Here is a 13,497-nt window from a genome sequence, read left to right on the forward strand (position 1 = left end):
ATCAAGATGCTCTTCCGAGGCAGTCTCACCCAGCATTTGCTGCAATCCCTAGGTGGGAATGACAGCTACAAGGACCCTGCCTGAAAGGAGCGCCTTCATCCTCATCCTCCTCCATCTGAGCCCAGGCACACTGCATGAGAGCATGGCTTGGCTCATAATCTGCAGGGCCCTGCAGTGAAACCCTTGCTGCCTTCAGCTGGAACATGGCCCTGGCCAGGCAGTGTTCAAAGCAGCACGTTTGCACCCCTGTCCAGAGCAGACACCTGATGCTGTCAATGGCCAGCGCTTGCTCCAGGGAGCCTGGGAAGCTCAGTGGCTGTGAGAGGAGGAACATGCCTTCAGCCTAGCATCACACTGCTCTGTGTGGCTGGTGCCAGCGTTAGCAAGGGCGCAGCTGCAAGAATTCATTGCTCTGTGGGATGCTGGCAACAGCAAGGCAGGAGAGAGCAACTGCCTCTGCAGGGGGCTCGGGAGGAGCAGGGAATGGTGACAAAGAAGGGACTTCAACAACAGCATCTCTGTTGGCACTGTGTGCCCAGTGAGGTGGGACCAGAGTGCGAGTAGGTTGTAGGTGACTTGCAGCAGGGCAAAGAGCTGGGTGATTCAGGAGTCCCACTCCAACCCTCTGTGTTTGCAGTGATATGCTTGGCCAAGTATTCAACTCTGTGTGGGTCACTGCTGGCATAGCAGAAGCATCACAGGGTTGCAAGTGATTAGGAAGCATTTAGTATTTCTGCACTGTGACACAAAGCCTCTTTCTCCTCCCACACCCAACGTCCATCCCCAGCACACACCAGTTCAGTTTCGGTGACAAGCTGGTTACATCCCTTGTTGTGCAATCTCAGAGGCAGCACTTGCCCCAGCAATGTACATGGGGTCCCCTGGAGCTGGGCACTGCTTGCAAGTGCTGGCAGTTGCTGTCCCCAGGGATGGCCTCTGGCAGCAGGAGATGAGGTGCTCACAGTCATGTGCCCCTTGGGTCTCATTGTGTGGCTCCAGGTGCAGCAGCTCTGCCATCCCCAGGCAGGGGCAAAGGGCTGGCTCAGGCAGGGAGGCCAGGGCACAAGTGCCTCTATGGGCTGCGTGCAGAAAGCCCTGGTAGACACAGACCCAGTGGGAAGGGGGAGAAGCAGCCAAAACAGTTAAACAAACACTCAGGAGGGAGCTGGCAGCAGAAGGCAACACACGGAGCCGGGTTCAGGCTGAGTCATGCGCTCAGCCCCCAGCAGGGCTCAGCACCACCCCAGTAACACCAGCCTGGAAGGATGCACAGGCACGCACATCACCGTGACAAACAGGGACAGCAGGGACACGGCTGCTTGGCCAGCACTGCAGCAGGCAGCTTACAATGCACTCGAGCCCAGGAGGCTGGAGATGCCCAATGGCCCCGTTGAGTCCAGCCAGGAAAAGCACAGTCACTGCAGACCTCAGTTGTGTCTGCGAGAGGCTTCTCCCAGGCTGGCATCCAAGTGGCAGCCAAGAGATCAAGGCTGTCCAACAGTGGGAATGGGAGATATGTATTGTGAGGGGACAGTCTCAAGGGGATACAGGGGAGTCCCACAGAGGGATCAATGCTCCAGTAAATAAGAGATGATAGGGAAGGAGCCACTGCACACAGGCCCTTGGTGGCAAAGGCAGCATCCATGACACTGCCCTGTGGATCACCACATCCTGGTACCTATCCAGAGGATGCTGTCTCTCCTAAACTTGAAGAACAAACATGGGATGTGTTTGTACCCAGATCCAACCCCACAAGCTGCTGAGCAGCTGCTCCAGCATCCAGGTTGCTCACTTACACTCTTCCGTACCCCCACAGGTGCAGGAGTTCCCAAAAGAGAAGGAAACACAAAAGTATTGAAAAACAAATGTATTCAAAACACACTCAGTAAGGAAGTTGCATAAGAACAATGAGCCCACCCTGCCCTCCCTGAGCAGCTCCAGCCCAGGGCTCCTCCCCTGCCCCTTCCCAAAGCAATACCAGGGGTACTTCACCCTCAACAACAGGGGTGGTGGTGGTCAGCTTATGCGCCAGCACTTCAATCCAGCTGGAAAGTCACATCTGCACAGAGGTAACACCCAGTAAGGCAGGAGAAGTCCCTTCCTAAGGCTTCTGGATGCTCCCCAGCATGTACTGAAGGGGCTTTCATTGCCTGTATAGAAACCAAGCACAGGGTCAGCCCATGAGGGCACCTGGGGAAATGTCAAGTGTGAGGCACAAAGACCTGGAGCCAAGAGGCTGGCTGCTTCCTGCGGTTGAAAGCAGTCCCAGTTATCACCCAGCAGCCTGTGCAGTCACCAGAAATGGTGCTTCCAATCCAGGGGGGTGGACAAGGCAGACAAATGCTTTCTGAATGCTCCCACTTGGTCCCTTCCTGCAGACGAGCCCGTAACAACCAGCAACAAATCAACAGCAAACATGCCATCTAGGTGGCCAGCAATCCTCTCCCTGGTGCGCTTAGCTACAAGGCCAAACACGAACCAAGCTGCTAAACAGACTTGGCTGGGCATTTCACTCCCTAATTCTGTTCTATTTACAAAGTCTTCAGCAGCTCAGCGCTGCCTTAATCCACGAGGCACAAAGCAAGCAAGAGAACGTGCAGCTCAGTCCCTCTGGATCGCTGCAGCATTCCTGGGAGGGCTGCAGGAGGGAGGTCTCGGGTGGACTCGGTGCCAGGCTCAGAACTGCTGGACAATGAGCTTCCGCTTCACATCCCGGCTGAACCTGTTCATCCGGAACACTTCGCTGTCAAAGAAGGCGGCGAGGTTGTGGATGTTGATCTGCCGAGCCTGGGGAGGATGAGGAGGAGGGAAAGGAGAGGGGAATGGTTATGAAAACGGGGAAGCAGGAACCATGTGGTTTTCCATAGCAGAGGACACAAAACCTGAGAGTCAGCAACCTCTGCGCTGCTCAGCAGGAGCCAGAGCTGCAGCAGGAGGGAGACAGCAGGTCAGGAGGAAGGAGCATTGGCAGAGCTGAGCTGGGCAGAGAGGATGCTGGCTCAGCACCTGCCTGCTCTCCACTCGCCCTTTAACTCCCACTGGAGCCAGAATGGAGCTGCTATCCCAGAGCACCTCATCCGGTGGGAGAGTTTTGTTGGAGACCTGTGACTGGGGGTGTCACAGCAGCAGCACCGAGCTGTGCCTCTGGCAGCTCTTACTCCTCACACTTGATGCAAGGAGCAGAAAAGCAGCAACCTGGGAATCAAACAGTGCTTTAGTGCCAAGCAAGGGCAGTATTGCACAGATAGGCCAGGTGAGGAGCAGAGCCCTTGGACAAGGACGAGGATGAACTGAGGAGGGTGAGCCTCAGGAGGGATTGGGGAAGTTCATAGAAACAAGAGATTTTCCTGCTTCTTCAAACGCAGGTGCTAGGGAATTGATGTTCTCATTCCCCTGCAAAGCACCAGCCATATTGCAGGATTTACCACTGGAACCCCAATGCTCTGTCTGGGAGGACAGAGAGGGAAGGATATGGTGCTTCCAGACAAGAAAGGAGCAGAGACAGATGAGACAGTCCTGACTCTGGGTCAAACTGATTAACACCAGCGTTTCTCTGCTATCAGAGAAGTTACAAGCCTGAGGACACCTCTGGTTCTGAGCCTGCAGGCAGAGAGCAGGAACCAGCCTGAGCAGGCTTGCTTCGAGAAGCCCTTACCTTATCCACCAGGTCCTTCTCTGGGACTTCTATGGCGTCCTGCTGGGCCCCGTATCGGTTTCTCTGGTACATCACCTGCTCTGCGACCAGCTGCTTCAGGATGAAGAGCAGCAGCTCGTTGTTGTCTTTCTTGAATGACAGGTACCGGGAGAAGGTCTGGGAGGGAGGATGAGATGAGCCAAGGAGGTCAGGACCTGAGTGATGCACTGCGGTTCCCGTGTCCACACCAGCCTCCCGACAGCGAATGCAATGACACTGCTGTCACCTGCGCCCTTGGTGTCTCTCAAGGGACATTGGCTTTGCCAAGCTGCCACCTGCACGTGCAGCAGCAGCCTTGTGACAGCCACGACAGCACTGGCTGCTCCTACACCCATCTGAAGCCTCCAGTCCAGCCTGCCCCGTGCCTCCCCAACAAGCGCTCGCGCCTGGCTGGCTCTGTGCAGCCAAAGGAGAGGCCACGAGTGGTCCAGACTGAGGGCAGACACTCGCAATGGATAAATGCCAGGCTGTGGCCAGCCAAGAGCTGTTTGGAGCCAGTCCCTGCCATGCAGAGAAAGGGCAGACACTGTGCACTGAACTACTGCAAACGCTGCCTGGGGGTCAAGTGTCCCCTGAGGAGCTCTGGAAACGACGAGGAGAAACTGTCTGCCCGGCTCCATCACTTGGCAGCAGCAGCAGTCTGTGCCACAACAGGGAACAAGAACAGAGACAGGGCAGTGCTTTTGACACAGGACCTCAGGGTCTCTTTATCAGCCCCACAGAACCAGTGCCCGACCGCTAAGGCCAGGGGCCTGCAGTGGAACCCATGGGGCTGGGGGGCCGGTGCTCACCTTGCGCATGCTGCGCATGACGCTGAACTTCTGCGTGTCGATGAAGCTCTCCAGCATCACCCTGATGGCCATGTTCACGTCATCTTCCACCACGTAGTCCCGCAGGTGCATGCGGGCGTGAGCCTCGGCCATGCGGATCATGGACTCGATGTGACGCACCGTGATGGGGATGCTGCCCGTCGCCTGAGGGGGGAGTTAAAACATGGGGCTACAGAGGTGGCTTCTGGCCCAGGACCTGCTTCCCACTGCAGGGAGCTGCTCCTGGACCTCGGAGCACTGTCTCAGCCTAAGGAGGCTCTGCCACCTGCTGGCACGTTCTGCAGAGTGGCACAGGCTCCCCCCATCCATAGCCTAAGGGATGCTATGTGGGTCCCCTCTTTGCCATTGTTTAGTGCCTTTCCAGGAGCAGCAACCCCGTTTCCTCCAGTGACTTTTAGGAGTTGTTCAAGAAACAAAAAGCCAATTAAAAAATAAAGATAGATTTCCCAAGCTTCAAATATTCCCCTCTGACCTCAACTAATTCTTCTGTGAGAGCATGAAATGAGCCCAAGAGATCCCACAGACAAAAGAGAATGTACTAGGAACAAGTGGGGCTGGGTGCATGCAAACACCTCCCATGGGCCTGCCAGACTGGGTGACAGCAAGGACATTGCCACGGCAGACACGAGTACATGTGTCCAGTCCATCACTCTGCAGATCACCAACAGGCACGGCTCTGCAGTCAGATGAAGCATCATCTGTTCAGCACGCGCTGCAGGATCTGCCTGTCCCTGCCAACACATGGCACAGGCTTTTGTGATGGGAATGGCAAGAAAGTGACAGCACATGCGGGAGCAGCCTCGGGCTGATTTACAGTCCAGGCACACTTCTTCTTTCCCCTCCTCTCCTCAGTATTCTCACCATAGACTCCTTCCGGAGGTCACTGTACATCTGGGCCACCTTGTCCTGGTCCATCTGGTTGAGCTTGGGGTGGACCTTCTCCTTGGCATAGACGATGTATTTCCTCAGGACCTCCTGGGGAATGGGCTCGACCCCATACGTGTTGGGAAGATTGACCTCAGCGACGTCCCCATTCACTCCCTCCTTGTTCCCTGGGTGGTGCTTGATATGGCTGCCAACAACGAACCGGGCCAGCATTTCATCCTGCAAGAGAGCAGTGGGCACGCAGACACTGAAGCAAACCTGCAGCTGAGCACCCCACCAGCAGCATCACAAGCTCCGATTGACAGCACAGCTTGTACCTGCACAGGGTCCACCGTGTCCCTCACCACACACAGGATGTCAAAGCGGGAGACGATGGGCTCAGTCAGGTCCACGTTCTCTGAGAAAGTCAATGACGGGTCGTATCGCCCACCTGGGACACAGAGACAACCAGAGTCAAACACAGGCTCCAGGCTCAGCTCTGAAGCAAGCACAGACCCCCAGCACTTCACTAGAGACTGCTTGCTCCATCTCTGCCTCAGCCTGGAGGAACCAGGCAGAGAGAGGGGAAGCGGTGCCACAGCTCTCATGACCGATGCTGGAAGCCTGAGATGGTCCTGAGGTCTCTGAGCACTTACCAATGGGATTGGCAGCAGCAATAACGGTGCAGCGGGCTTGCAAGGACGTGACAATGCCTGCTTTGGAGATGGAAATGCTTTGCTGCTCCATGGCTTCGTGGATGCTGGTCCTATCCTGATCGTTCATCTGTGAGAAAGCAAGAATGACTTAAACTGAATCGATGTCTGCACTCCATTGCCAACAAACCAGATGCTCTGGAAAGGTACCAAACTGCACTATAGAACAGAGAGAGCCTAAGCAAACTGGAGGAACCCTGGTCAGCTGGGGGATAGCACCATGAGTGACGGTGTCTCCTCACAGCAGAGGTTACAACCAATCCCTCCACACCTCATCCTGCCCATGGAGATGAAGCTGGGCCTCACCTTGTCGAACTCATCGATGAGGCAGACACCTCTGTCAGCCAGCACGAGGGCTCCTGCCTCCAACGTCCACTCCTTGCTGACCGGGTGCCTCTGGACATAGGCTGTGAGACCCACAGCAGAAGCGCCCTGGCCAGTGGTGAAGATGGCTCTGCTGGACACCTTCTCGATGTACTTCAGGAACTGGGATTTGGCTGTACCGGGGTCTCCACACAGGAGCACGTTGATGTCACCACGGACTTTGTGCTTGCCGCCTGCAGGAGCAATGGCAGAGACAACGTTGGCAGCTGAGTGCAGGGCTTGAAAGCACTGAACACCACAAAGCTGAAGGGACACCAGCGACCCTCACCTGGGTTTTTGGGCTCTCCACCAAAGAGAGCTAAAGCCAGGCCCCTCTTGATATCTTCATGCCCGTAAATAGATGGGGCAATGCTGGCGAAGATCTGAAAGGAAAAGCAGAGCTGTGCATGGAATACCACTTCCCATCTGGACAGCATTTGGCAGGAACATCAGCAAGGTGCTGTATCTACCCTTATGATACTGCTGTCTCCAAGCAATCTTGTATTAGCCAAGGCCAGGGGTCTCTTTCAAAGGTAAATACCCACACAGAGCCCCCTAAATGTGCTTCACCATAATGGTGCTGTTGGGACACAGCACACTGTGCAGTCTGGTGCTGGCAATGCCTCTACACTCCTTTGCACACAAAGCCTATCACAGTGGCTGTTATCAGCTCCTGCAGAGCTGGAGACCTTGATCTGAGACTCACCCACTGCATGTGATAGTAGCTGAAGGGGCTCTGCCGCAAGAGAATTGTCATCATGGTCAAATATTATACACAACTGGCTTATTTCTCAAGGGTATTCTGATAACAGCCTGATGCTGGGGAGTAAGGACCTCAAAACAGTCTTGTCTCAATTGATGCTTCTCCAGCCATTGGGGACAGCAGTCAAAACAACACCACCATGACCAAAGCAAGAGGGAAATCCCCCATCACAGAGCTTAAACTTGACCCAAGTGAGGCTGAACATGCCCCAGTGTTTGGTCTTTCAAGTACTGGATTTGGGTCTTAGTATGCAGAAAGCAGCAAAGCTGAGATCTCTAGCACAGCTTAAGCTAAGTAGTAACATCCCCTTAAGAGGATTGGAGATGCAGGCACTGGCCCCTTGCAACATTTCCCCCTCTTTGCTATCATGGTATGGGGAGAGAAAACAAGGATAAGAGCAGTGTCTGAGTGCCTCTCACCCATCTTCCATCCCTGTTGTGACCTGGAAGACTCAGAGAAGGAAGGGAGGAAATCGAACATTTGACCCCAAAAGTGCATGGAATGTTTCTTATTTACTCCCCTCCTATAACCCATTCTCATCAACAGCTACAAAAGACCACACAGAAGGAACCAGGCTGGCGAGCTCTCAGCAGGGATGCCTGAGGCTGACTCACCTTCTCCCCGATTTGCTCATCCTTGGACAGCCCCACGATCATTTTCACATCCTCATCGGTCAGCTCTCCGGTTGCCAGCTTGTTGTCCTTCTTGGCAATGTGGTTGGCCAGGATCACAGTGGCAAACACTGGGAACCCGTTGGCAGTATTCAAGGAGCCATCGTAGTTGTTGTGGTAGATCCCTGTTAGCTCCTGGGAACCAGGAGATGGTGCGTCAGTGCCTCCACAATACAAAACCAGCCCCCTCTCCATTTCAAGACACCAGTGTCGTAAGTAGCTGCCCAAATGAATTTGAGTACAATCCCTCCCCGCAGATGATGCTGTTACCTGTGCTCACCCCAGCCTGGTACTCACAATCTCATCCCCTGGCTTGCAGCTGTCCACCAGGTCAGCGAGGAGGATGGCATCCTTGGCACGGGGCAGCCTGCCCGCAGCCACCTTCCCCGGGCTCTCCTGGATCTTGATGCGCTGGTAGTTCTGATAGACTGTCTGCACCAACAGAGAAAGGCTGCTCAGCCGGGCCGGCAGGCAGCGAGGAGGATGCTTTCAAAGCACCTCACCAATGAAGCTCCATTCAAACACTGCTCAGGAAACACTGGGGCATGGGAGGATGGAGGTCGTGAGGAGCAATTCCAGGGTGTGACAGACAACAGTGGGGACAGGAAAGGGCTTTGCCACATCTCACTGCTGTGTTTGAGCCTCCACACAAGTACTGGACCGACTCTTGTGGGAGGATGCTCCACTTGTGATGAAGCAAAGAATTAAAGTCAGAAGCTCCACAGCAATGATTTTGCTGCTGCCCTCTCGTTTCCTGAGCTGGCAGATCAGGAAATACTGACAACTTTGGAAGGAGGAGAGCTGGACAGGCTGTATCTACAGTTTGGATGGGTAACTGTGGGTGTACTGCAGAGGTGGCAAGAGATTCAGCCCAAACACTTATAACAGGGCAGAAAACTACTTCTGGCTGCTCAGCTGCTCAAGCTCAAGAGCTCAAACAGACAACATTCACCTTCACAAACCCCTGGACACAGGCAGTGGAGCAGCCCCATCCACACAAGCACATCTCTTACCTCTTCCATGTTGATTTCAAAGGGGCCAAGGGACTGACACTCTGGACAGGAACCGGGTTTCACCTCCTGGTTCTGGGACTGGAAGAAGGGCCCCAGGATGAAGCTGCACTTGCTGCAGTTGTATTTGACCATGCTGAGCTGAGGCAGGACCCCTGTGCAACTTGTCACCACCCCGCTGGTCCGGATCAACTGATTGAGGTGCAGCTGCCTGTGGAAAGGCAGAGAGATGCTGGGTGCCTGTGGGACACAGGAGGCAGAATTCCCTACAGGAATACTCTTGCTACAAGGCACAACTCCCAAAGGCTTGCTAAGAAACCAAGTATCAGTAAGAGCCTTCTATCCAGGTCTGTGTTTTGGGGACACAAAGTTTATCCTTAACATGACTTTTTCTCCTGCAATAAGCTCATCCCATTGGATTTATGCAGTGATTTAGCAGATGAGACCTCCTGAGCACCCCAAAGCCTGCTGCAGGCCCCCAGCAGTTGCATTGCTCACCTGAGCGACCGCAGCTCCTCCACCAGCGGGAGGTGGGAGATGCGGACGTGGATCTCCTGGGCAATGCGGTCATACTTGGGGTACATGGCCAGCACCACCTCCCTGGCTGCCTCATCGAAGATCTTCAGCATCTCTGCTGGGGCCTCGGGCAGGAAGTAGGCGAGGACGTGCTCCTGGGCTGCCAGGTCCTCGTAGTTCACCACCAGACTCTCTCTGTTCTCTGAAGAAGAAACACAGAATGAGTTGCATATGGAATGAGTTACATCTTCAACCTGCTTGTTCCTTGAGGAGTCTGCAGGAGACAGCCAGAACAAAGAGCCTGCATCCTGTCTGCACCTTCCCCCCAAAACCCCTAGATGTGAAAATGGGTGGAAAACCCTTCTTGATTCATTTCTCTGACAAATCCCCCAGCAGCACCAGTTTGTGACTGTTCCTTTCCACTTCAGCAGATACCTCCCAAGGCTCAATGCTCCTCAGACTCTAAAGCCTCAGCCCAACACACAACTCTCCCACAAGCTTCCAGGAAACAGAAGTTAAATAGGAGAGACATTACATGGGCTGAATTGCTGGCAAAGAGCCTGCTGTGTGTGCTCCTGGAAAGGGACAAGACAAAAAGCCTTTTATTTCCCAGCTGTACAACACTGACCCTCATCCATTGCTTGAGCTTCTGCCTTTATATAAAGAAGAAATATGAATATCTGCAGTTCCAGGAGCTGTTCTAGATGTGACAAGTTCTGCTTTATAAATGTATCAGTGCCAGTGACTGCTGCTTCTGGCAGTGCCTACTCAGAAGGCAGGGCTGTGACACTGACACGGTCCATTTGTGTCCCCTCACTGGATATCCCAGTTTGCTCTGTGAGAAAGCAGACAGTGAGCAATTGTTGTCTCAGTTGGACCTCCAACTTGCAGGCCATTGTCTGCTGCCCCACATATTCCCCTGCTCATTCTATGATATGAATATTGATGAGCAGCAGACGCCAGGGGCCTTTGAATTAGCCAGAATCAAAGACGATGCTGCGCATGTTCCCATTACTCATCCATCTCCATCAGCATCTCTTTCTCCAAGTGCTGACTCAACGTCTGCAACAGGGCAGGCAGAAACCCACCTATGGGCTGGATCACTGCGAGGTGTCCCCCATAGAGAGCAGAGCCTCTCCTCTCCCAGCCCTACCTTTGCACATGTCGCTGATCCTCTCCTTGAAGACGTTGTGCCCGCGGTCGTCCACGTGGGTCTTCAGGAAGTTCTTGAAGCGGTGGTAGATCTCGAGCCGGGGAGCTGCCATGGACACCCACTCCCTCACCGAGTGCCCCTTCATGTCCTCCAGGTTCTCAATGCTCTCGATCATGTCCTCATCCTCCTCTTCCATGCCGTCCGCAGCACGCTCCGCCAGGCGCCTCTTGCGCGAGGGACGGTCTTCATCTTCATCGTCGCTATCTGAGGGTGGGAGGGAAAGCTGTCAATGGGATTCCCATTCCCACCCTTTGGATTGGTCTCAGTTGTATTTCAGGGGCTGCAGAAGCCAAGAGGTCAGAGCCTGGGATTCACACCAAGCACCACCCCAGGGCCCAGCCTGATTCCAGTTCTACATCTTCCACAGCAGAGATAAAAGACTTTATGGGGGTGAATAGGATTCCTATGCAACAGCACACACATGCCCATTAATGCACGGAGGGGTGAAGGCACCAAGGAATGGGCTTCCAAGTGCATCGACGGTCCTCCCATCCATCCCACAGAAGTCTCTACAGGAACACCAACAAACCTGACAGCATACACGTGGTAGGTTCCCTAACCCTTGGTACAGGCCCAGCATCCTCATTTTTGTTTCAGCAGTGAACACACAACCAGAACACACCAAATACGCTCCTAGGAATCCCAAACCAAAGGGACCACGTGGTGTGGAGTCCACAGGCAGAGGCTTCACCACCCCAAGCACACTGGAGCTCTAAAGACCTGCCTGCTAACCCCAGGGGGGTGAGTCCAGCTCCCCATAGGACTCCCCACACACAAGCATCCCGCTCGGCACAGCTCATCCCCACCTACCGTAGAGCAGCCCCCTCCTCATGCGGCCCATGCCCTGCTCCAGCTCCCGGTCTCGCTGCCTCATGACGCGCTCAGCAGCTTCCCGCTGGCTGGCCGTGAGCTCCTCCACCTCCTCATCGTCCAGGGCCAGGCCCTCTGCTTCGTAGACGTCCAGCTCGGGGATGGGGCGGTAATCCCTGGTGCACACACACAGCATAGGGTCAGGACACAGCCAGGACACATCTGGTCCCTCCCTGGCTACTGCTGGGGGGTGTCAGAGCAGTTGCTCTGCAGCAACAGCCTTTAACCTGGCAGAGGGGAGACTGAGAGGAGCTCTTAGGCAGAAGCTCTTCCCTGTGAGGGTGCTGAGGCACTGGCACAGGGTGCCCAGAGAAGCTGTGGCTGCCCCATCCCTGGTAGTGCTCAAGGCCAGGTTGGACACAGGGGCTTGGAGCAAGCTGCTCCAGTGGAAGGGGTCCCTGCCCGTGGCATTGAATGAGCTTTAAGGTCCCTTCCAACCCAAACCATTTTTGATTTTATGGTCACGATGGCACTTTGCCCAGCTGCTCTTCAGCCCCCTCACCCCAGCACAGCAGAGGGATCCCCCCGTGTCACTGCTGCACTGACATCCCGTTAGCAATCGCATCCCCACCGGTCTCCTTACCTTTCCATCCCTTCCCCGATGAGCTCTTCCCCGTCTTCCTCCTCCTCTTCGGGGAGCCCTCCGGTCCCCAGGAGCCCTTCGGACTCATCCTCGAAGGGGGGCAGGTCCCGGCCGGGGCTGGAAGTGAAGGCATCGCCCCGGCGGGAGCTGCGCAGGGGGCTGGTGACCGCTGCCTGCGACTCGGAGGAGTCCTGCAAGGACGAGGAGGGTCAGGGGGCACCGGGGGACAGCGGAACCGAGGCGTCCAGGGGCGGGGGCATGGACCACGGATGGGGAAGAGATTAAAACCCTCATCCCAACGGGAGCGCAGGGAACACATCCCCCGATCCCCCCGGCCCGGCTCTCGCTCCCGTGCGGGGCATGGGGGAAACCTCCCTCTGCACTTCGGGTATCCCCATTCACACCTCCCCCCCGGGCCGATCCCCTCTGGCCCCACCGCGACCGTGACCGCTGTGGAAGGGAACCGGGGTCTGCACCCTGAGGCTTAACGGGGACGTCCCGTTCTGTCCCGTCTGCTCACCGCCATGGCCGCCGCGTCTTCCTACCCAGCTGAATTCCGCGCGAAAACGGACCCACGTGGTCAGCGAAAGCCCGCGAAAACTCATGAATAATTAATCACCGCAGGGAAGGGGCCAGCCCCGCGTTTGAATGTGGATGAGGAGGGGGCGGGGCTGCAGGAAGGGGCACATTTGGGCAGTGGGGTAAATTTGAGCATTTCCCTCTGCTTTGCTCCTCTCCGGCATTGATCCCGGTGGGAATTCCCGCGGCCATATCCTCATGGCTGCCCCAGCAGCTACAATCAAGCCCCCGAGCCGCGGACACCCGCTTGGAGCAGCTCCACTGGGGCTCACACTCCCGCTGCAGCGGTGGGAAGGGGTCCGGGTGTTCAGTGGGAGCTGCCCCCGTCCCGCAGGCGGACATTCGGGCACCTGCACCTTTAAGGCGCAGCGCGCCCTCTCCTCAGGTCCCGCCTCCCGCGCCTTCCCATTGGCTTACGCTGCTATTTCTTTGGGCCACTTTAACAATGTGTCCCTCGCTGAGGTTTCGGATTGGCCCAATCGCGGCCTTCTTCAGGGATCCTCTCTCAATAGGCGCTCCTGCACCCGGACGAAAGGGGGGCAGCCGCTCCGCTCTGGCCGTGCGGCGCTCGGCTTCAGCCGCTCTTCAGCGACGCTCCCTCGGTGCGGGGAGCGGCGGGGCCGGGGCCTGGTATGGCGGCACAGCGGCCCCAAGACTGAGCGCTACCTCCGGCGGGGCCCGTGGCGGGTACGAGCGGGACCGGCGGCGGGGCGGGGGCACGGGGAGGGCTGGCGGGGGGCGCCGGGGCACCGCAGGCCGTGAGGGGCTGTTCCGGTGGCTTGGCCTGGTGGCGGCCCTGGCCCTGTGAGGTGAAGCGGGTTCGGTGCC

General features: G+C 56.1%; 1 protein-coding gene across 1 annotated transcript; it reads right to left on the reverse strand.

Moving 5' to 3' along the window:
• Window positions 1–1,852: 1,852 nt before the first annotated feature.
• On the reverse strand, window positions 1,853–12,768 carry MCM2 (minichromosome maintenance complex component 2). Its single transcript, XM_061357146.1, has 16 exons — window positions 12,611–12,768; window positions 12,091–12,281; window positions 11,448–11,623; window positions 10,578–10,841; window positions 9,407–9,626; window positions 8,912–9,119; window positions 8,196–8,330; window positions 7,842–8,033; window positions 6,754–6,847; window positions 6,408–6,658; window positions 6,045–6,171; window positions 5,727–5,839; window positions 5,386–5,628; window positions 4,486–4,668; window positions 3,656–3,811; window positions 1,853–2,787 (listed from the first exon to the last, which is right to left on the reverse strand). The coding sequence occupies exons 1-16, from the start codon at window positions 12,614–12,616 to the stop codon at window positions 2,677–2,679; spliced, it is 2,670 nt and encodes an 889-aa protein (XP_061213130.1). The 5' UTR covers window positions 12,617–12,768; the 3' UTR covers window positions 1,853–2,676.
• Window positions 12,769–13,497: the final 729 nt, after the last annotated feature.

Source organism: Neopsephotus bourkii, unplaced genomic scaffold (assembly GCF_033783945.1).
Source record: "Neopsephotus bourkii isolate Nb327-2 ecotype Australia unplaced genomic scaffold, CSIRO-AGI_Nbou_v1 NB_887, whole genome shotgun sequence".
In the NCBI taxonomy this organism is placed as follows: domain Eukaryota; kingdom Metazoa; phylum Chordata; class Aves; order Psittaciformes; family Psittacidae; genus Neopsephotus; species Neopsephotus bourkii.